The 22,742-nt window shown below is 39.1% G+C and overlaps 3 protein-coding genes across 3 annotated transcripts in view; all 3 read right to left on the bottom strand.

The window, feature by feature from the left end:
• Positions 1–7,059, bottom strand: part of celsr1b (cadherin EGF LAG seven-pass G-type receptor 1b) — a 52,284-nt gene extending 45,225 nt beyond the window's left edge. Inside the window, exon 1 of the mRNA XM_063000709.1 lies at positions 3,603–7,059. Within this exon, the coding sequence (XP_062856779.1) occupies positions 3,603–7,059 (3,457 nt within the window). The remainder of the gene's footprint in view (positions 1–3,602) is intronic.
• Positions 7,060–9,881: 2,822 nt separating this feature from the next.
• Positions 9,882–15,905, bottom strand: LOC134319503 (E3 ubiquitin-protein ligase Hakai). Its single transcript, XM_063000710.1, has 6 exons — positions 15,889–15,905; positions 13,741–13,866; positions 13,017–13,117; positions 12,842–12,925; positions 11,860–11,933; positions 9,882–11,152 (listed from the first exon to the last, which is right to left on the bottom strand). Exons 1-6 carry the CDS (start codon positions 15,899–15,901, stop codon positions 10,144–10,146), a joined length of 1,407 nt encoding a protein of 468 aa, XP_062856780.1. The 5' UTR covers positions 15,902–15,905; the 3' UTR covers positions 9,882–10,143.
• Positions 15,906–17,615: 1,710 nt separating this feature from the next.
• Positions 17,616–20,728, bottom strand: zgc:171459 (uncharacterized protein LOC562056 homolog). The gene is made up of 4 exons (XM_063000032.1): positions 20,347–20,728; positions 20,120–20,213; positions 18,798–18,885; positions 17,616–18,703 (listed from the first exon to the last, which is right to left on the bottom strand). Exons 1-4 carry the CDS (start codon positions 20,372–20,374, stop codon positions 18,026–18,028), a joined length of 888 nt encoding a protein of 295 aa, XP_062856102.1. The 5' UTR covers positions 20,375–20,728; the 3' UTR covers positions 17,616–18,025.
• Between the last annotated feature and the right edge of the window lie 2,014 nt (positions 20,729–22,742).

Raw genomic sequence — 22,742 nt, 5'->3', positions numbered from 1 at the left:
GGCTACATACGAGAAGCCCCAGACCTACTTTAAGTAAATATAATGTAAAATGTTATTTTAACCCCTAGTTAAAAAAAAAAAAAAATAAAAAAAAAAAATAAAGTTCTTAATTTAATAATGTTTTGTACCATATTATTTTTTTTTTTTACAAATAATAAAAACAGAGAGGGTGGATACATCTGTGGGGCTTATTAGTTAGTGCTGAATTGTTTTCTGATTTGTTTACTTGATATGCACCAAGGATTTGTCTGTTAAACACATATCAATCATTCTCTACCTGCAACCTGCTGAGGAATAAAACCCAACAAACTGTGTTAATCAGCCTACTTGTATTCAATATGTAATATGTGTGTGTGCATGATGACGTGTGCATTATCAAAGCCTGTTTGTTGTAGTTCTACCATTCTAATGTATATAAGATAACTGACATGCTCCGGCCATTTCCTTCTGTTTAAATGTCCTCTGCAGGAATGTGGAGTTTAGGCTTTAATACCACAAAGTATAATACCCTTTGGCCTTTGTACTAATGCAGTCCAGGAAAAATCCTCCAAACACCCTGTCTGCCCTTTTGGTCAATTATAACACGGTATCCAATGGCAACCATTTTTCACATGAAAATAAAGCATAGCCATTGAACTCAAGGGCGGCTAAGCTGCATTTAAGCGAGCCCACCCAGAACAATAGCAACCTAACATTGCAGTCATGACCTGCAATTGTCAGTAGTTAAAGAAAACCAGTCTGGATCAAAACATTGTGGATCAAATGCATTCAGTAGTTAGTGTGTATAAATGCATGGCATAACTGAATGTGTAGGTGTGCATAAATGCTAGTGAAGGTAGGATGAGTTGCTGACAGAAGTATGACTTGAGAGACAATGAGAAAACAAGAACATTTGCCTTATTCAACAGTTCTATTTCTCTAACTTCTCAATCCACAACAGCTTTGTCTTCAGTGGCAGAAATCTGCATGGGAACAATAGCTCCCCCATCCCTGTATAAGAAACTCCCTCTTGCCCCTATCACAACCCCCTTCTTCTTAACTTTCTTTACAAAAGGGGCCCATGCTTGCTTAAGACCCCCGGGATGCCTGTGATTTTCACAAAGCTCACAGTCACCATGCCAACAACCAATGCAAGCCAGAACTTCTCAACTTCTCCTCCTCAGACCATCTCTGATACCAAGGAACAGCCAGAGGATGCTTTAGTTCCCTAGAAGTCATGCACAGAATTGGCTTCTTAAAACTCCAAACAGTGCAACTGAGTTCCAAAATTAACTTTGATAAAGAAGCTGAGATGTGTGCACAAAGAAAAAAATAATATTCAAATGATTCTGAGTGGCACAACATGAACATATTTATTGTATCGCCTGAATATGGAGATATTGATTCTTGGCAATGTCATAGCCACCCGTGGCCAAAATTTAGCAGAGCTTATTGGCTGTTCCCCAAGGAAAGAAGGAATGGCATTTCTCTCTTGTTGTCTATAAGCACAAAAATGTGAAGGCACACTCATCCTTCTTCTCTAATGCCCAGCACTGTTACATGAGCTACAATTAAAAAAATAAGCACATTAGTCCTCACCCTTTTAACAGATTTGTTACATACTAAAGCAATCATTAGCTGCTGCAGCTCTAAATATGTGAATGTTTATCTTTGTGACTTTAGAATGATTAGCCATAATGCATCACACTTAAATGGCACAGAGGTAAATTGAACAAGCCTACTAGTGCTGGGATCCAGGGTTCGAATTCCCAGCAATGCATCTACATACAGGCATGATTGGCAATGTGAGTTTGGAGGGTGGATTGGCATCCTGTCTAGCATGTGTTACTGCATTGCGTCCAGTGATTCAGGGAAAAGTGGACCCACTGCAACCCTGAATATTTAATGTCATCACAAGCTTTACAAATGTTCTGTGCAAATGTTAAGCAGCCAGTGAAACATTTAAATATGTTTATTATCATATCTAAAGCCCTAAAACTGTCTCTAAAAATCCATCTTATACAGACATGTCTGTTGTATAATTAAAACATCTGGAAGCAGTCTATGTGAGGACAATGATTACACTGAATAAAAGCACTAAAGCATGAATCAGACCAGTGGTGATTTCTCTAAGACTGCAAGGGAAGCTCAGCTTCCCCTAAAATGTCAAAAATTAAATGGTCAAATATGTACAGTTGTGTTAACATTTCATTGACTACAAATGCGTTACAACACGTTCATCTCGAAGACGAGTTCATTCAGAATCAGCTACTATCACAAATCGACTGACTCAAACTTCTCATACATTCCCGTAGCGTCAATGCATTTGCCCGCAGAAGCTGAGTGTCTATTCACTTCAATGGAACTGCATGGAAAGGTTTTTTTCATTGCTTCGAAACTCGCCGGTCATTGGATAAATGCCACAGGTCTGGACGCAGAGCTTCTGCAAGATGATTGGAGGATCAGTCGAAAGGCTGAATCCCATTTTGATTGACAGCTATTTTGATCTCTACACCATCACTGGGTGCTTCAGTCCCATTGCGGATTTTGCGAGTGAAGTTGAAAGACAAACTGCAACCCATTTCAGGCCATTTTCTTGAAAAGGAACGGAGGGCAGAATTTATGTATAAATAAATTGACAAATTTTATGATGTAAGCCAACAATGAGCTTCCCCTCTTTGAAAGACCAGCAGCCACCACTGAATCAGACCCATCGTGACCTTGATGACCCAGATAAAGCGGTGGTTAAACAGACGATTAATGAATGTCCTTTAATGTAGTACATTTACATTTTCAGCATTTAGCAGACGCTATTATCCAAAGCGACTTACAGTACTGTGACAGTATACAGTCTAAGCAATTGAGGGTTAAGGGTCTTGCTCAAGGGCCCAACAGTGGCAACCTGGCAGTGGTGAGGCTTGAACCAGCAGCCTTCTGATTACTGGACCAGTACCTTAACCACTAGGCTACAACTGCTTACACTGCCACTGACTATTACTGCCTAGTAGTAATTACCTTAATTAGCGTTTCATTGCTGACAAATTAAGGGAGGAACATGAACTCACACAGTCATTGTTCAAGACATGGGAGACTGGCTGTCAAAACAATAAAGCCAACTTGAAAAGGGAACAGCAAATGAGACGTCTCCACCAGATGCTGAGAGCAAACATACCACCTTAACTTTAAACGGCAGTAGAATCAGATGGGCAATTTTAGGTCTGTAATGGTACAGTTGATCATTCTGTAGGTCTGTTTAAGTTTTTTTCTGTTTTTCATGACAATGCTTAAATAAAATCTTAAACAGTTTGGTTTTGAATATGCCGCTTAAATTGTCTCGCTACAGTGGCTATTCTGTTTGATCACTGTCTGCACTGTTTCTCACCCCACCTATACAGCTTGCTTTAGTACACTTGGACCCTGGTCAACAAAGGTAACCAAATTTAGCACTTAGTACTTAGGTACAGTACAAGTCACTCGGCCATGGAAACAACCACTAAACAAAATTGAGAACTGAGACGTGCTCCCCAGTACGGTACTGTGCAGTTAAAAAGGAGCATGAAGCTACTCAAACATCAAGTAAGAAATGCATGGCAAAAGCAAGTCAGAAAGTCTGATGATCTTACCTGACACTTTTACTCTCATGGTGGCCTCCAGGGGTCTGTTGTTGTCCAGATCCCTGCTCAGCTTCAGCTCCCCTGTGTCCTGGTTCAGAATCAGCAAACTAAGCTCATTTCCTTCCACAAATGTATAATGGAGCCTATCAGATACATCCGGGTCATGTGCAGGAACCTTTCCAATGACCCCTGCGGGGAAGCTGTTAGTCTTGTTGCTAATGTAGTTATTAAAAATGATCTCGAAATCCTGCAGAACAGGATCATTGTCGTTGACATCCACAAGTTGGATGTTTACAGTAGCCCGACTGACAAGTGGCGCAGAGGTGGCTTGAACTACAATCAGATACTCCATCTTGGTTTCATAATCCAGATCTGTAAGCGCAATCAGATCCCCATTGAAGATGTCCAGTTGGAAGACTTCAGGAACATTTCCCTCCACAATCTGGTACAGAATTTGTGCATTGGTTCCTTCATCAGGATCTGTGGCACTGACACGAGCCAATGTTGATCCTACAGATCTGTTCTCTTCCACATAGATATACAATTCGTCCTTTTCAAACACGGGGGCATTGTCATTAATGTCCAACACTGTGACCTGAATAGAAACAGACGCTTTTAACGGCGGGACTCCTTTGTCCATAGCAAAGGCCTTGAGGTTGTATATAGCTACATTCTCTCTATCCAGCTTCCGGGCTGTTCTGATTATCCCTGAGTAAGGCTCGATAAAAAAATCACCCTCACCATCATCCCCTCCTTGAAATGTGTAGCTCACTCTACCATTGGACCCTGAATCTCTGTCTGACGCAGAGACCTGAAGTACACTTGTGTACACAGGTGCATCCTCAAACACAGTGCCTTGGTAGATTGCCCTTAGGAACTGGGGGGCATTATCATTGGCATCAAGTATTATGATCTCCACATAGGTGGTGTCAGACTTCTGAGGGATCCCGTTGTCTCGTGCAATGATGGCCAACGTATATGAGGCTTGGTCTTCATAGTCAATTTCGATCTGAGTGGTAATTGCACCAGTGTCAGGGTGAATCTTGAACTGAGGCACGTTGTCCTCCATCATGTATGTAATGCGGGCATTTTCACCAATGTCTTCATCGATCGCACTGATGACCACAACAGTAGAGCCCACAGGCTTATCTTCACTCAATAACACTTGGTAGTTGGCACTCTGAAAGACAGGCCGATGAGTGTTGGCATCTGTAACGTTAATAAAAACCTGTGCCGTGTCAAAGCGTGTGCCATCTGACGCTGTGACTGTGAGGACATAGTGGCGCTCCTGTTTGTAGTCCAGTGGCAAGGCTAATGTAATGAGCCCACCGCCACTCTGGCTGGTGATGGCAAACCTATTCCGTGTGTTCCCACTCGATAGCTGATAGGTCACCACACTGTTTACATCTCTGTCTATGGCTGTAACTGTAAGTACACTTTCACCCACCACGGTATCCTCATTTATCTTAAGGTTATACAGTTTTTGGGTGAAGGTGGGAATATTGTCATTGACATCTAACACTGTGACACTTACACTTGCTGAAGAGGACATCACAGGCACCCCATGGTCTCTTGCCTCCACACCAAAAGTGTAAAACTCTGTGGTTTCTCTGTCTAGCTCCATGCTGACTGTAATCCACCCTGTATTATTGTTGATAACAAAGGGAAAGCTGGGTGACATATCTGTGAGTCTGTACTCCAAATGTGAATTGTCCCCTGAATCTGAGTCAACAGCTTGAATGTGAATTATAGAGCGACCAACAGGAACATTTTCCAGCACTGAAGCTTGAAAAGGTGTGCTTATAAACATTGGGGCATTATCGTTCACATCCACCACCTGCACCACAACCATACCGGTGGCATTTATAAGCGGTGGCCTGCCACCATCTTGCGCTTTTATGCGTAAATTATATTCCCTGATTACCTCATAATCCAAAGGGTTAATTACGTCAATGATGCCTGTCGGGGAGTGAATAAAGAACTGACCTTTTACATTTCCACTGATAATACTGTAGTGCACTTTGCCATTATGTCCAGCATCTTTGTCCGTGGCCTTAACCTGTGCGACTTGTGAGTTGACAGGCACATTTTCAAGCACCTGGACGGTGTATCTTTTTTCACTGAACTGAGGAACATTGTCATTCTCATCCTCCACCATGATGTGCACAGTTGCCGTCGCACTACGAGGCCCAGGATCTCTGCCCTGGTCATTGGCCTCCACAATAATCCGGTACTGTGACTGGACCTCTCTGTCTGGGCGGATCTTGGTTTTGACAACGCCGTTTCTGGGATCAATTTCGAAGACACCCTTCAGTTCAGGCTCATTGATAATCTTGTACATCATGTTGGCATTGGAAGGAGCGTCTCCATCGGTGGCACGAATGGTCATCACTTCAAACCCGACCTCCACATTTTCTCGGATGCTGACCCTGTAGTCAGTCTGCTCAAACACTGGACTGTGGTCATTGGTGTCGCTGACCGTGATGGTGAGATAAGCAGTTGCAGACCTCTTTGGAGTGCCATTGTCAGTGGCTGTAACTTTGAAAACATGGGTGTCTTTAACCTCTCTGTCCAAAGTCTGCATGGTGGTGATGCCACCTGTCTGTGGGTTGATCTGGAAGTAATCGTTAGACCTGCTGTAAAACAGAGCTTCCATGTCATACTCAAGCACTCCAGCATCTCCATCATCTGAGTCGAAGGCTTTCAGGGTGATCACCCGCGTTCCAGATGGCTCATTCTCGGGTATAGAAACCTGGTAATTAGGCAGTTGAAATTGTGGAGCAGAGTTGGCATTTCGTTTCTTGCGTTTTTCCTGAGATCTTTGTTCAGTATTTACAGACAAACTCTGATCACGGTTTGACACAAACAGCAATTTCACCCGCACATGTAACACGCCGTGTTTTGCACTCTGCACTGAGCAATGTAAACTGGCATTGTGATGCAGACAGGGGTTTGTCCGCGTCTCTGTCTCCCTGCAGGTAGTTCGGAGTATTTGATGCTCCTGTACAAACCTTGGTAAGTGTTCATAGATAATTACAGGTAATAAGTTCGGGTTCAAGCACTCATGTGGAAAATGAAAATAAATAAATGCGTCTGGTCTTGAACGCTTCCTTCTATACTTCCTAAAACAGTTCTGACCGTGAACAAAAGTATTAAAATGAATCAGTACAAAGTTTTCAGAACTTAATGATGCTATTCTTAAATACACAGACACTTGGTGTTTCTGCGAGGGTGAACAGTGAACTTTTTGGCTGAGCATTACAACTCCATCACGTCTTCCGACCTTCACATGTTGTCTGATGGATTTTGTAGTGAGAGTTTTGTCTATTTTGTAAGTCCAGTCCGGTCCGAGAGATGCGTTCACAAGCGCAGCTCCAGGATGAAGCTTCTCCGAAAAATGTAACTCGAAACATCCGCACAGCGATATAAGTATCCCAAACCAAATCCATCTGGTTAGCATTTCCATTGCTTATTCCACATCATTCGGCAAACATAATCCAGACGGGTTAGGAAAAAAAACACTCCATAAATGTAAACAAGTACTCCAAAAGTAGCCGGGCGGACCGCACCACACCGCTTCTAGTGATGGTTGTTTTGTGAGTCGTTTCTTTCTTTATGAACGACTCTTATAAGTGAGTCGGACGAATCGGTTCATAAACACGAATGAATCGATGTTCTCTACACACTTGCTTCTGTTCAGGTGATGATATTTACCTACTGTCATTTCACACAAAAGTTTTCCTCTCTTACATTCAATCATTTTTACGAACAGCTTTATCCTGGTCCTGGTCAACGCAGGAGTAGCTACAGACTGAACAAGGGTGCAAATCACTCAACCATTTACTACTTTAACAAGGCAAGGTATCCTGTTCCTATTCACCTCCTTCAGGTTTTTCAGAGGTAAGTAGACAGTCACACCGAATGCAAAGTTTGGGACGGTTAAAGAAAAATGGAGTCCCAAATAAAAATGCATTTGGAGAACATGCTCATCACACACATCACCCAGAGGTTTAAACCCAGACCCCTGGAGCTGTGCAGTACCGACGAAATCTGCCCTGCTACTCATTCCCTTAATTGTACACGTTACAACAGCACCGGACAAATTTAGGAAATAAATGCACTGCTCAAAGCTTTTTAATAAGGGAATAATTGCTGGGTGAGAGGTGGAAATACCTTTGAGAAAAATATTAATTATTAAATAAGATATTCTTGTATGACCTTTGTAAACAGTATTTAAAAAACTACAGGCTAAACAAAGCCTAGTTTGGCCTAAAAAAAACTAATTGTTTGGCCCAAAATACTATTAGTATTGTAACACCACTGACAATATATTCTTACTTAATGTGGTTTTATTTCTTTTAGCAATATCATTCAATAATATTCATTTTTCTTAAATAAAGCACCATTACTTAAACTGACATTTACTTTAACTGTTTATTGTTAGTTTTACATTCAAAATAAATGCTGCATAAACAAAACAAAACGTTAATCTTTTGATTATAAGTATTGTTTTCTACTTTTTAATGCAATTTAAGTGCTCATGTATAAACAGCAGCTTAAAAATGGAAAAATGATCCACAATAAAGACACAAGTTCATGCAGCCTAACTTTTCACAAAAGTTTTTATATCCATCACATCCTTTAGAAATACCCAAAAAAAAATATTAATACATTTCACAAATAATAACTAGACTACCAAATATATTCATATGCGGTAAACAGCGCCCCTTGTGGGCAAGTTATATTCACCTATAGTAAATTGCTCCCAAGAGATTAATCTTAAGAAAAAATGTTAAGAGGAAATAAGTTGGATGTTTAATTCCTTTTTTCTTGATTTATAAAAATTATTTTAATGATTTTTTTAATGTAAGGACCCACAGAGATGTTAGCACAGCTGTTCAAATGTTTTTTTTTTTTAATCTGTGCAAAATGTTAAACCCCCTCAATTTCAATGCACTTATTTGAACATTACATTTGATTAAGAAAAAAAATTGCAGACCCCATAACAGTCCAGCTGTCCCTGGACTCCACTTTGAGAACCACTGATCAAGTGCACTGCAGAAGTTTATTTTAAAAAATAAAACCTTTTCTGGTCTCAATCATCATGGGTATGGATGCCCCAAAGTTAGACCCTACTTGCTGTAAAAACAGCACATACCAGCTTTAGCTATTTGCTGGTTTCTGCTTTCAAATACTAATTAGTTTCTGGTTTACAATGAACAATGTGGCTTTTATGCTGCAATAACTGGTAGGTGAGCCCAGTGCTGGGGTTATGGTGGGTGGCTGTGGCCTAAATCAGGCCACTTTTTCCCTGGTCCAAACACACCTAATTCAACTAATTAAAAACGAATTATCTGTGATGTGCTGTGAATAGAGAAAGAAACAAATTAGTTAGAAGATCTGATAAACTATAAACCTGATTGTTTTGACAATGTTTCTTCTAGTTACTGTTCAGACTGCAATTTCGCTTGCTTACCAGAAAGTCCAGCACAGAAGCAGTGCAGTCCACCAACATACCAATATTTGCAAATAAAGCATAAAAAGGGTTTATCAGCAACCAGGTATAGCTCTCCTGTGCCATTGTTCAGCCAGGTACACTAAGGGAATGTGGCTATTAGTAGTTTTATTTTTAAATCGGCGGTCCAAACTTTTCTTGTTGGGGGGCAGATGTAAAAAAACGTGTCCCAACGTGTCTGAAATCATCTTTGGAGTCGCCATGTCTATCCAGAAGTTCATAAACATTAATGTAGGTGTAACGTCGGTATTGTTTTATTTTGGGGGGAAGGAGCCGATGGCGTTTTACACTGATTTATAGCGACACCCAGTGTTCAAACTAGGAATTTATTTTTAAAACCTGAGGGTCAACTTTTATTTAATCTCTAAAATATCCCACTGTCCGTTTCAAAAAAGTAAAAGGGCCTGTTTTAAAACGGTAAAGACACGGCTGTTTTTATAAAAAGGTTACGGAGAAAATACTTTCGAATGATATGCAGGAAAATTGCTATACCAGATACCAGCAACTGTGCCAGTAGAGCGCCTGACCAGGCTGATGCCACCACTAAGACACAAACCATGGTTTCTGAAATGATGGGCTAGCACATAAGACAAATAAGCTAGCACATGCCGTGTCAACTGTGGACTTACAGTTCAGGCAGAATTGTTTCATGTTATTTCTTGACTAAGCTGAAGTTCATACCACATTTTATGCAAAAATCACAGTAGTGCCAAATGGCTCACAAACTTAATTCTGTTTATAAATAGAACAAATTGTAAGAGTACAAAGAAACATTGTTTTGTTTGTGTAATTTATTGTGGTCAGCAGGTACAAGATGGGTTGGTTGTTTAAAATGGTTTAAACAACATTTCTTAATTGTGCACCCCAACCCCACCAATTATTTACTCAGTTTCTAATGCTTATACCTGATTAGTGAAAGAAACACAGCCATCTAAATCATGACATCAGAGAGGGCACAACACACAGATCCTACTTGAATAAGTTAAATTCTCATTGATATGGTCAGTAATAAAACTGTCGGATAAAATAGATGTCTTATTGGTAGTAGGGTCTATATCGAGGCTGCTCTGGGTGGTGTGGTCCAGTCCGCTGGCCCTGAGCCGGTGGAACCTGCATTCGTGGAGGGTGAGGGCCTCGTGCTGTGGGCCACATACCAGGGCTTAGAGCACCTGGCTGTGTGAACGGTGGGCTCAGTGTGCCCTGATCCTGTGGCAGAGAGCTGGGGTTAAAGTGATGAGAAGATGGAGCATTAACAGGAAGTGCACCATGCTGAGGGAGAGGTGTGGGCAGGGGTCGGTTCATAAATGGAGGCATCTGATTGATGATATGTCTGGGTGGAGGGGTAATTGGAGGGGGTGCACCAGACATAGGTGGTACTTGGTTGTAGACCATGTGAGGAGCGCCGGGTCCCGGCATGGGATGGCTGAGAGGGGGTAGAGGCGGAGGTCGAGGTCGAGGTGGAGGCCCATAATGTTGCTGCTGAGGTGGAGGCATGATGTGGTGAGGGTGCGACAGTACTGTCTGGCCTGGGTGATGATGTGGGACAAGACCTGGCGAGGTTTGAGGGAGAGGGTCACGTGGTGAGGGTATGGAGGTTCCTGAGTCGTCGTAGATGGGCACGGTGATGAGGTTGCTGTGTTTGCGTGTGGTCACAGTGGCTATGCGGAAGGTCTCTGGTGGGAGGCCTCGAGATGAGAGTTCAGAAGGAGAGGCCGGGGGTGGCTGGCCGTATGGGTCGTGGCCCTGCAAAGGTGGTGTTATTAGAGGATGAGTCTTAGGCAGGTGAGGAGGAGGAGGCAGACGGAAACGGTCCAATGGCTCTGGAGTCAGGTTAGGGGTTGGAGGAGGGTTCGGATGAGGATGCTCGAGCCGGGAGCTTCCATGCTTGCTTGCCCTCATGTGTCGGTGGTTGATGTGAGCCTGCAGGTCCCGCTGAGAGAGGTAGGTGCGCTTGCAGCCCTGCACGATGCTGCACATGAAGAGGGTTCCACGCTGGCACTGCTCGATGCGCTGGACAGGATCAGTGCAGCTGTACAGGGACAAACTGAACTTGGAATTTAGTACAGGAAGTGGACCCAGCACACAATCATGCAGTTCATACTCTGTGTTTATTAGAGACTAATAAGATAAAAATAGAACAAATTGCTCACCAACCAACACTAAAACCTTTTTCGAGCTGTTAAACATGATGTAGGGAGCATCAGTGTTATGGACTGATTTGACTGTTTAAGGCTTAAACAATTTGTAATCATTAGGAGAACCGAAATTGTACCAAGAGACCGTACAGATAAATGTTAGAGTAGCAGTCAAACACCTAAAACACATTAGAAATAACTATAGAAAAGGGTTTAAAGACAAATACACCTATTTGAATGACCTCACTGGAGTCCAGAGCTTAACCCAATTGAGATTTTGTGGCACAGACTGTTTGTGCAAACAACAATAAAATGGTAAAAAAATAATCTTCACTGTTGTGCAAGTCTGATCAGCAGCTACAAGAAATATAATAGTAAAAGCATTACTGTTACACTCTAGTCTGGACAGAGTCATTTTAATAATTATTAGTACAGTAATACCAATAGTAATACTTAGTAATAAGTAATAGTGAATAAAGAGATGAAGAGTAAAATTGTATGTGTTTATATATCTTTATATGGCTACATACTGTACATATCTTTACTGGCTCGAGCCAGTTGATAGATTCAAGCAAACTTAACAGTACAATTGTAATAGTGTTAGTAAAAGACTTACCCAGGACACGTCTTATCATTCTTCTTTTCATAAAGCACAGCACAGTCATAGCAGAACACATGTTTACAGGGAATCTGTTAAACCATGACAAAAGCAGCTGAATTTAAAAAGTCCAACATTGGAAATTTTGGTTTCCAAAAGCAAATACTTAATGTCTTCGCAACTATTTAGATGGACAGTTTGGTTTCCATCAGCAAACATTTTCTATTTAGCAGCTGTGCCAATTCAGTAGAATGCATGATTGGGGGGTCAAGTTCATTAAACAGCTACCGCAGATAAAAACACTTGTTAAAGTAAAATTGAAAAAAAATCAGTTGAGCACAGACCTTTGCTGCCAACAAAGGCCACTAACAGCACTAGTATTAATTAGGTATACTTAATTAGCATTAAATTTAAATCAATCTTTTTAGTAGTAAGTAAACAATTAGAAACTAACGACTCTTATACAAAGCCTGTATTTTAAATACTTGTAAGCAGTTTTTCAGTCATGTTCGTGGTGGGGAAACACTGGGTGCAAGGCAGGAATACCCTGAACTGTGACTCATCCATTGTAGGACTTTGGCCACCCCCTCCCCTTAGACACAGTCAATCATGTCTGTGTAGACGCCCGGTCAATATCATCACTGAGATTGAAACCATATCACAGCAGTGGAGCGATAGTGGCATAGACTGCTGCACCACCAAGCACATGTAAACATAAATAAGCATGTAAACATATTAAAGTGATCAGGATGAATAAAGCTGGTAAAAGTGTCCAGCAAAGCTAAAGTCTGTGTTGACCAACTTAAAAAAAAAAAACATGACCTAAATTTCCAAATGACCAAATTTCCAATGATCGACGTGGACTAAATGGATCATAGCTGTCTATGAATTTATTTATTTTCTGCACATTTATGTAAACAATTATGTAAAAAAAAAAAAAAAAACAAGAATACAGGAAAACAAACCAGAAAGGATGTGAGACATCACATAGTCTTCTTACCATCCGTCCATAAATCTTTATAGGCAGTCCACATTTGTCACAAAAATGAACTGCTGTGTCATCTTTCTCACCAACCAGGTTTAGCTGGAGAAGTAGAACAAATGCATTTAAAAAATTTGATAGGACAGTTGTTAAAGTATAGTCATAATAATCAGATAAAACCTTGAACAGTTACCTTACAGTCCCAGAATAACTGTTGAGGGAATCTGTGCTGGTTTCTATTAGCATCTCCAAATTTACACTCAAGCCTTTCTTCATGTTTACAGGTGAACGAATCTTTATAACACAGTCAAACAAATGAACATTCTAATGCAGCATTACTGTTAATTTACTTGGTTTAACATTAAGTGGTTAAATAAAATAAAATAAAAACATTATGGGATGTTTAAAGATGTGGCACAAACACTTATGGCCAAACTTTGCAATGTCAGGTTAAGGGGTGTATTAAATGTTGGACTGATGGGAGTTACTTGTAGCACAAGGGTTGAATGCAGCAGAGACGGACATCATAAAGACCCGAATAACTTTGTTCAGGGCCAGTTATAGCCAGGCAAGTATTTCCAAAACAGCAAGGGGTGTTTACAAGCAGCTTATCAGAGGAGGGATAACTGATTATTGGGAGACTAAATCACTGATGCCAGAGGACTTGAAGGCATCTAGTACGAACCAGCAAAAGAGCTACTGAAGGCCATAACCTTCATGTCCTCTGGTATCAATGATTGGCCCATTTTTTGCTTAAGAGTGTACATTATTTGACATTTCAGGCCAAAATTAAGAGTTTATCATAAATAAAATGTATTATTATTATTTTAAAAACTACAAAAGTACTAGTTTGTTCCCTGTAAAATATGTGTTGACTTTTTACCTAAAAAAACAATTCACAAAACTGATTCACTTACCTTCATCGCTCTGAGCATTGGGTCGCTGTGAGCGTACAGTCTGTTTTGAAAGTAGCTTAATAGGAATCCGCCGCCGAACATCACAACCCCCGAGCACCCTTGAACCACTGGTTCCCTGAAAATCATCTAGTATATACACAAACACTTTCTCGTTAGTAAATGCTAAGGTATGAGGTTCCTTGGAGTATTAAAATACAAATCTTAATTAATAAGCTTATTTTATCAGGAACAGGAATAATGTGTTGACAGAAAAAGCTAAATCCCAACAATAATCAGAGAACAGCCATAAATGTAAGGTAATTTTACATCTGTGATGTAAACGCTTTCCTGATAATGTTCCCATATTCCACCTCTAAATAAATTAAATTAATTAATTTAAATAAATAAATTTAATTAATACATTTGTATATATTAAACAACAAATTTTCAAGTTTAGGTGATTCAGCCACACCCACTGCTTATTACATGCTTTATAGAATAGTTGAGGCTGTTTTAGTAATGGGATGTCCAACAAGCTTATGGTCAGATGTCCACATGCTTTTGGCTATAAAGGTTAGATCAAAGATCTAATGAAAAAAGTAAGTTTGAACCCACATAACTGGTCATGAAATGGGATTAGTTAATTTATTTATTTAGTTAGTTATTTAGTCATTATTATTCACGTAATTGCACAATACAATCTGACTAATAACAACCAGGACTTGCTATCTCATCTGTAGATCTCCTGCATCTCATCTTTATAGCAGGTGTTATATTTCTAGTTATCATATGTATATATAAAAGATTATCAATATTGGCACACAGCCAATCCTGTCTGATTGTATCACCACTGGGGATACAAACACTGGATTCCATGGTGGCTGGGTCATTAGCACTGCCAACTCACAGCAAGAAGGTCCTGAGTTCGATTCTCAGGTGGTGCAATCTGGGTCCTTTCTGTGTGGGGTTTGCATGTTCTCCCCCAGGTCTGCTTGGGTTTCCTCTGGGAGCCGCAGTTTCCTCCCATAGTCCAAAGACAAGTAATTTTTTTTTTTTTTCTTTGCCAGTGGTGTTTGACATTGCTCATCAAAATTGCCTACGATTGTGTTTGACATTGAACTTGAACTGATGAATGATCTGTAAACTTTAACCTCCTGTCAATAATGTATTTATTTATAAGGATTTTAACGTCATGTTTTACACACTTTGGTTACATTCAAAGAAACAGTAGTTATTCGTTACACAAGATTCATCAGTTCACAAGTTTTTAATGTCAAACACAGTCATGGCCAATTTTGTATCTCCAATTCACCTCACATGCATGTCTTCGGATTGTGGGAGGAAACCGGAGCTCCCAGAGGAAACCCACACATACACGGGGAGAACATGCAAACTCCACACAGAAAGGACACTGAGCCACCGTGCCACCCTGTCAATAATGTAACCAAAGTGTAGAACATGACCTTAAAATCCTGAGAAACTAATATACTATATAATAATGGGAAAAAATAAAATGGTTATTTCATGTCAGCCTATTTCCCAGCCACAAAGGGCTCCAAACTTTCCTTATTAATCTCTTAAATTAAATGTATTTGGTAGAACATTTACACCACTATGCCAATGTGGGTGTTTTCGTGATTGCTGACGTGGTGTGGCAGTGTATTAGCAGGTCTGTGGTAAAAGACATTAGGTAGACATGATATCGCACAGCATGTCATATACAATTTAACAAGATCTTTTTAAACATTCTAATAATGAGGCAGGTAAACATCTTAGGATCTCTGAAATCGCACTGTGTCAGCCAGGCTTCAACCAGCTCAGTGTACCAAACCGAACTGGTTAGTTAACTTTAGACAAGCATTTTGGTTCTAGCCTTTGCGAGGTAGTAATAATTAGGCATTACAGAATTCTGTTCTATCACATTTTATTAAATTATTTGTGAAGAGCAGCCAGGCATCACCATCAGCTGCCGGCTAGCTTATCTATAGGTAGGTGTAGGAGAACCAGAATTAGCTCAGTGCGTCAGTTATATAATGTTAGAGTAAAAAAAAAAAAAACCTCTAAAATTCCTACCTCTGACTCCTGAATTTATTTTTAAATAGATTCATATAAACATTTAAAACACATTACTGAGTTTAAAATGTGGTTAATTACAAGCTTGTTGCTCACCATTTTGGTCCATGACTCCACGCGCTGCATTCTGGGAGGCAGAAAGTGGGCGGGGTTACACAGCTCTGCAAAATGATCAGTTTCTATAGATTTAATATTTATAGATTTATAAATGCACTCTCACTAGGCAATACAGCATCTTACTTTTTATTTTTCCCATATACGTACAAATTTGATTTCTATTAAAAAAAATTTTCTTCCCAAACTCTTGGTTCTGTGGCCAGATTAATCAAATTTAAACATTGTTTGTCGAGGGTCTCATTATATCTGACAAAAGACATATACAGCATTTTGTAGTAAAATTTTATTTTAACAATCAAAACATTGTAGTGTGATGGTGTACAGATTCTTTGTTGAGACAGGACCTGGATGACATCCAGTCATACGTATTCATCAGACTGTTAGCTGAAGCTGAGGTGTAATTGAATTTTGCAGCATGAAGTTCAAATCTAAATGGCTGAAAATAAATAATGAACATTTTGTAGTGGTCTAAACACTGTTTTAAACTCAATGAAGCTGCTGTTGCAAGATCTGAAAGAACGTAATCACTGTGTATTATTGTGTGAAGCACTTCTGCAAATAGAATTGCGCAAAACTTTGATTACAGCATCTAAAAACTTAGACTTGCAGTCTTGATTTTACACAGTATGGCGTGAAAAAACATCCAATAACAGTTTAGTAGGTGGTAATGCTTTAAATTACGTCTTAATAAAATAATCAAAGAAGAATAGGTAGACTTCTAACAGCCAGTCTGTCTGGCAACAGCCCTGTGTCACTGTCAGTCACTCAGATCACAAATTCCCCATTCTAATATTAATTGTAAAGATTAACTAAAGTTTTTGTCCTTTATCTATGATGAGTGGTTGTTAAGTGTGTATGCAAAAGATTGGTCTTAAGTCATCAAAGTGATCAAATGCTGTCAACATTTTGTTACATTTTTTCCAAAAAGTTAAACTCAAATAACCCAACCATAGGATTCCAATCCGGTCATACAGGAACATGTTATTTATACCAACACCTAACCAATCACATGTGATAGCATAGCAGAAATCAAGATTTGACCCAATGACAAGTTTCCGATCTCACTTCTGTATGTTGCAAGGTGGTTTATTCTACAGTGAATCTCTTCTGTAGGTAAATGATGAACATGTTAAGAGCAGGATTTGTCAAACTAATACATCATCTTCAATTGCTCAGATGTCCAGTTCCAGTTGCCTGTGTGCCCATCGTGGGTACTTTCGACAATGGACAGGAGTTAGGATTAGCAAGAAGTACCTATCAGTGTATGTCAGCACTGCATAAAATATTGCTACATGAAAAATACATTAATACTATTTCTTATTTCCATTCATAATTTTCAGATCTTTGATTATAAAAAAATTTGCAATCAAATACAATTTAGAATGGCTACTGTGCCCACCAATCAAGTGACTGAATTCTAGAATAAATAAGTGTTAAAACATGACACTAGCCCACTATTGCTGGGAACCAGGTTTTGAATCCCCAGTGGTGCTATCATCCGGTTGGGTGTCTACATACAGACATTCGAAGAATTGGTGTTCTGTCCGTGGTGTTACTGCATTGTGCCCAGTGATTCTGTGGAAACCGGACCTACCCTGACCAGGATAAAGCAACGGTAAAATATGAAAATGAATGAAAAGAGAAAAAAATATTTAAAAAGATAATTGATTTATTCCAAACAACACAATTTTTCCATATTTACAGTAGTTACATTTTCTTTAAACTTTAACAATAAAACAAAAAATGTAACAAAACAATTTTCTTGTATCTTTGTATATTTTATACAAATATCATAATTATTTAGACTTATGCATAATTACAAACATTCAAATGTATCTGGTATGGATCTTTATGTTTTACAGGTAAAAGCAACACAAGTGTCATTTTTCTAAAGAACATTTTAAACCATGAACTAAATCAGGGTGAAAAAACATCTCATTTCAGCAAAAATATTATTTAATAGTCCAATCCTATGCTCACTTATCTAGAAAACTGATTCCTAAATTGGAGTAAATACAACCAATTCAAAGTTTAACTTGAATGTTTCAAATTATTCACAGGCTGTGTAATAAATTGAAATCTTAGTCCACATAAATTAACAATAATCATTTCTCCCTTAAAACTTTTCTATTAGTCTCTCAAACAAGAAAGCTAATTTCTCTCTGTTTTTATCATGTTGAGTGTCGAGACTAGACTCTGTTATATTTTTTCCGTGGGTTACTGCCTTTAGAGCCTCTCGGTCTCGGATGAGTGCTGCTTTATCTCTTTCTAATCCAGCTCTATCTTTTTCTAACCTGGCTCGATCCTGTTCCAGTGATGCTCTGTCTCTATCCACTGCAGCTCTGTCCTTTTCCAGCTGTGCGCGATCCCTCTGCAGCGCCAACTTTTCCCTGTCGGCCAAATCCTTCTCTCTTTCTAACACCAGCCTCTCACTGTCTAGTTCTTCAAGCTCCTTTTCCATGATATGGCGCTCTTGTGCCAGTCTGGATCGCTCAACCTCTAGGTTTGAGAGCCCTGAGGGGTTGTCCTCTCCCAGCAGGCTTGCTCCCGAGTCTGCTATCCGTGACGTACCGTCATCATCCACCAACAGTTCTAAAACGTCTCCTCCCACTTTTACCTGACATAGCCTCTTGCTGGTCCGGGGCCCGGATTCATCGTCACCTTCGGATGATGTCATTTGGTTGTATCCAGTATCAATAAACTCATCCTTTAAAGCTTCATCCAGGAGTTTATACCATCTCCACTGAGAGGCCCTCGGTGTTGCCTCCATACCAGGGGGAGGATATTTTATTTCCTAAAAATAATAAATTATTATTGTTTACTTTGCCATATAAAAAATTTAAAATTCTTAATCCAAAAAAATAAAAAAGTAAAAAGGGAGGACTTGCCTTGTATTTTAGTTTTAGGTTTTCCCATTTCTTTGCAATTTGTTCCACTGTAACCTTGTCATCCAACCTTAACTCTCTCAGAATTGCACTGCAGAAAAACATCAAACACAGAATTTGTAATTGTGCTAAGTAGGCTACACATCTAGTAAATGATTAAAGCAATTACCAGATAATTAATTAACTTTTAATCAGGATACTTCTGAAAACATTCAAAAGTATCCTAATACCATTAGAATCTTCCACATTGTTCCATACTTTATTCTACAATGTTATAACCTGTTGCCCGTCACCATGTTATTTTATTATATCAGGTACCACCAGTTTAAATGTTTGTAGATAACAGATGGTTAGGATCGAAAGGCTTAAATACAATCAATTACAGCTTAAATCTGCGACAGGTTACACATTTAAGGAGGCACAATTATTATTTCAGATAAAAAAAATACTTTTAAAAGTGGTGTTTTTAACATTTTGCAAATTACCCTAAAAAATATAAAATATTCACTTAATGCATCGTTACAGGCTATGTTGATGAGGGGCTTGGGTTAAAAGGTAACTAAATCACCTGGCAGCCCTTCAGCTGCACATTTTTACAGTTATGTACATTACATTTATTTATGTACGTTAAGACACTGGTAATCACAAATTGATCGAATCAGGGTTTTGGGAAATGCTTATAGGATACATCAACATTTTTCTGGGGTTGCTTTAATTGGTCAGGCTAAAACTCAGCACCCTTATGTCACCTGAAGGAAGGTAGGTAGGTAAGTATTGATTAGTTATGTAGGTAGGTAGGTAAGTATTGATTAATTATGTAGGTAGGTAGATAGGTCGTTTATTTATCCAGAAGGAAATGATTGGAAATCAGATAGACATGAATGAATCACCACAGAATCCAGACCTTAACCCTATTGAAAGTCTCTGGGGTGTGCTGGAGAAGTCTTTATGGAGTGGCTCGACTTCACCATTACAAGATCTGGGCCAAAAATGAATGAAACGCTGGACGGTGTTGAAATAATGCCAGGGCGAATGCGCGCCATAATCAAAACCGACCCGCTCGTGCAGCTTATGGCCAGTCAAAGTATAAGAACAGTGCAATGCGATATAAACATTAGAACTAGGATTATACTGGAAAATAAACTTGTATGTACAAAACGTACGCATTCACAAAACCTAAGAAGCCAAAAGCATCGTTGCATACAGTATCCTGTTCATAGTTTTGCTACATGTACTCATTTTCTAAAGAGGGATTCATTTGCACACATTCGCCTAAATTTCATAAACGTTAGATATGTGCAGTTTATATTAAATGACAAAATTACCTCCAGGCTGCTTTAGCCGCATTTCTTTTCCTGGTAAAGAGAATAGCGTTGGTGGTGCGCAGCCGGATTAGCTTCTTTATGTCCTCGTCGGTCACTACATAGCACAAAAGAACAAGGCTAGTTAGCTAGAGCTGGTTCACTACAAATAGTGTTGTTGCTACTACGTATGAAATGCATTAAATTTACCAAAATTTTAATTAAACCAAAAAATCGTTTTAGCCACTTACGTTTATATGTAAATTCAGAGCTGGCCATAGTTTACGACTGAATATAAAATCGTAAAGATAAGAAGACTGAAGCTAGGGTGCTTGAAAATAGTGTGCTTCCCTGAGCTGCAGTTTCAGTAGAACAAAATGGCGCCGGCCCTAGCTCCACCTACACTACACCAAGTGCACTAGATAGCATCTAGCACATTAGCACTGTGGGCTAGCGTTCAGAGAAATTCCCTCATGTAATAAGCAGTACACAATAATATGTGATTTTATTTTTACTTTTATTTGACACTGCGTTTTTTTTTTTTATAAGAATCCAAATGTTTGTAAATCCGAACTGAAGTATTTTTCCAGAATCATGCACATACACTATATGGCTACAAGTATGTGACAATCTTACTAATTGAGTTCAGTTGTTTCAGCCACACTCACTGTTGACAGTTGTATGAAATCAGCGTTCTAAAATGAATTATACAATTTTAATGAATTGTAAAGTTTGAAAAAGACCGTTTCATATTCCAGCAAGACTGGTCTGATGAGTTTGGTGAGGAGGAACTTCAGTGGCCTCCAGAATCCTGACCTTAATCTAACAGGGCTCTCAAGTCTCACGCATTTCAACAAGCTCACACGCCCCACACACACACACACACACACACACACACACACACACACACACACACACACACACACACACACACACACACACACACACACACACACACACACACACACACACACGCCACACACACACACACGCCACACACACACACACACACACACACACACACACACACACACACACACACACACACACACGCCCACACACGCCCACACACGCGCGCACACACACACACACACATGGTATTTCTCACTCTGAGAAATGATTAACTTCGCCGCACAGAAATGACTATAATCTATCCTACACACGAGTCAAAGGCAGACTAGTCCGCGCTCATACCGCTGTCTTGAATTAGCGACCTATCGGCCAATCAGAAAAATAGAATTTCTCAGCCAATCAGAAAATAGAATTTCTTGTTGCTGGGTGAGGTCTGAAATAGGTAACATCTGCTCTGTGCTGGAGGTGGAAGAGAACCTAACCTATGTATTAGGAACATTGTGCAAAGGAATATAATATCTAAACCAGCTGCAGTATTCTTTAGGAATAACATGGCTTTTACCAAATATTTTTTTAATCACAAATAAGGTAAGGGAAGTAACTCTCAGGATTCTGCATAGATGTTACCCTATCAATAAAACTATTGCTAAATTTAAAAAAGATATAAATACTGAATGTTCATTTTGTCACAAATATGAAGAATCCCTTACTCACTTATTTTGGGATTGTTCATTTTGCTAAATTTTTTTGGACTGATTTAAATAATTTTATAAATAGAAAAATTAGCTATAACTTTAAATTGAAAACTGAATTATTCTATTTGGAATAATTAAAGTGACATACTGAATTCAGATGAGACTTATATTGTCAACCTTCTCTTAATATTATCCAAATATCACATTAATTGTTGTAAATTTATGAATAATAGACCAAACTTCAACACTTTTAAGGCATCCTTTATATCTTACATTAATTCGTTAAAACTCTGTGAAAATGTGAAGGCAAGACGTACTTTAACACTGTTAGAAAACTTCTCTATCCCTTAAGGTCATTTTAGAAAATCATTAAATGGTATTATCTATAAATAAATTCCTGCTTTAGCTAATTTTATTGATAGTTTATTTTATTTCAATTTCTATAACCTCGAGCAATTTTAAGTTAATAATTGTCTAATTTTCATTGTGTTTGTTACATCTTGGCTGTGATTGATATGTATTATTTTGTAATATATTTGTTGTTCAATAAAGTTCATTTAAAAAAATGCACACATTCCCATAAGCAAATCCAAAAAAAGCATTTTGAATGGGATGCCTTAATATTTCTGACTATATATGTTTGCCATTTGGGAGTTTAAAAAATAGAAATTGAGAATACCTTTTTATAACTGCCGTAATTACCACCTATAGTGGCTGTTTGATGGTGCCTGCACAGAGATGGGGGATACTGGGAATGAGTGTGTGACTCTGTGCAAGATACAGATCCACATATATAACATATAACCAGGTGAAAAGAGGCGGTCGGCTACTGCACACGTTGGACGAGGTTTGTGTCGTTTTCTTTTATGAATGGAAAGACTCAGATCACCAACTAACAGTTACTTATTTATTTAATATGGTGAGAAAATCAAAAGTGTGTTCTCAGCTGAGGGCTCTCTAGCTCCAACCACCAAGCGTCAGGAAAAGTTGAGAAGAGCAGCCCCGAAAGTCTTCAGGTGAGGGCTTAAATATCCATAACCCCACCCATAGTCCATTTCTTTGTTTCAGTCCATTTCTTCTCGTCACCTCTTCCATGGGCA

Source organism: Trichomycterus rosablanca, chromosome 8 (assembly GCF_030014385.1).
Source record: "Trichomycterus rosablanca isolate fTriRos1 chromosome 8, fTriRos1.hap1, whole genome shotgun sequence".
NCBI lineage: Eukaryota > Metazoa > Chordata > Actinopteri > Siluriformes > Trichomycteridae > Trichomycterus > Trichomycterus rosablanca.
This window is presented reverse-complemented; position numbering and strand designations above follow the sequence as displayed.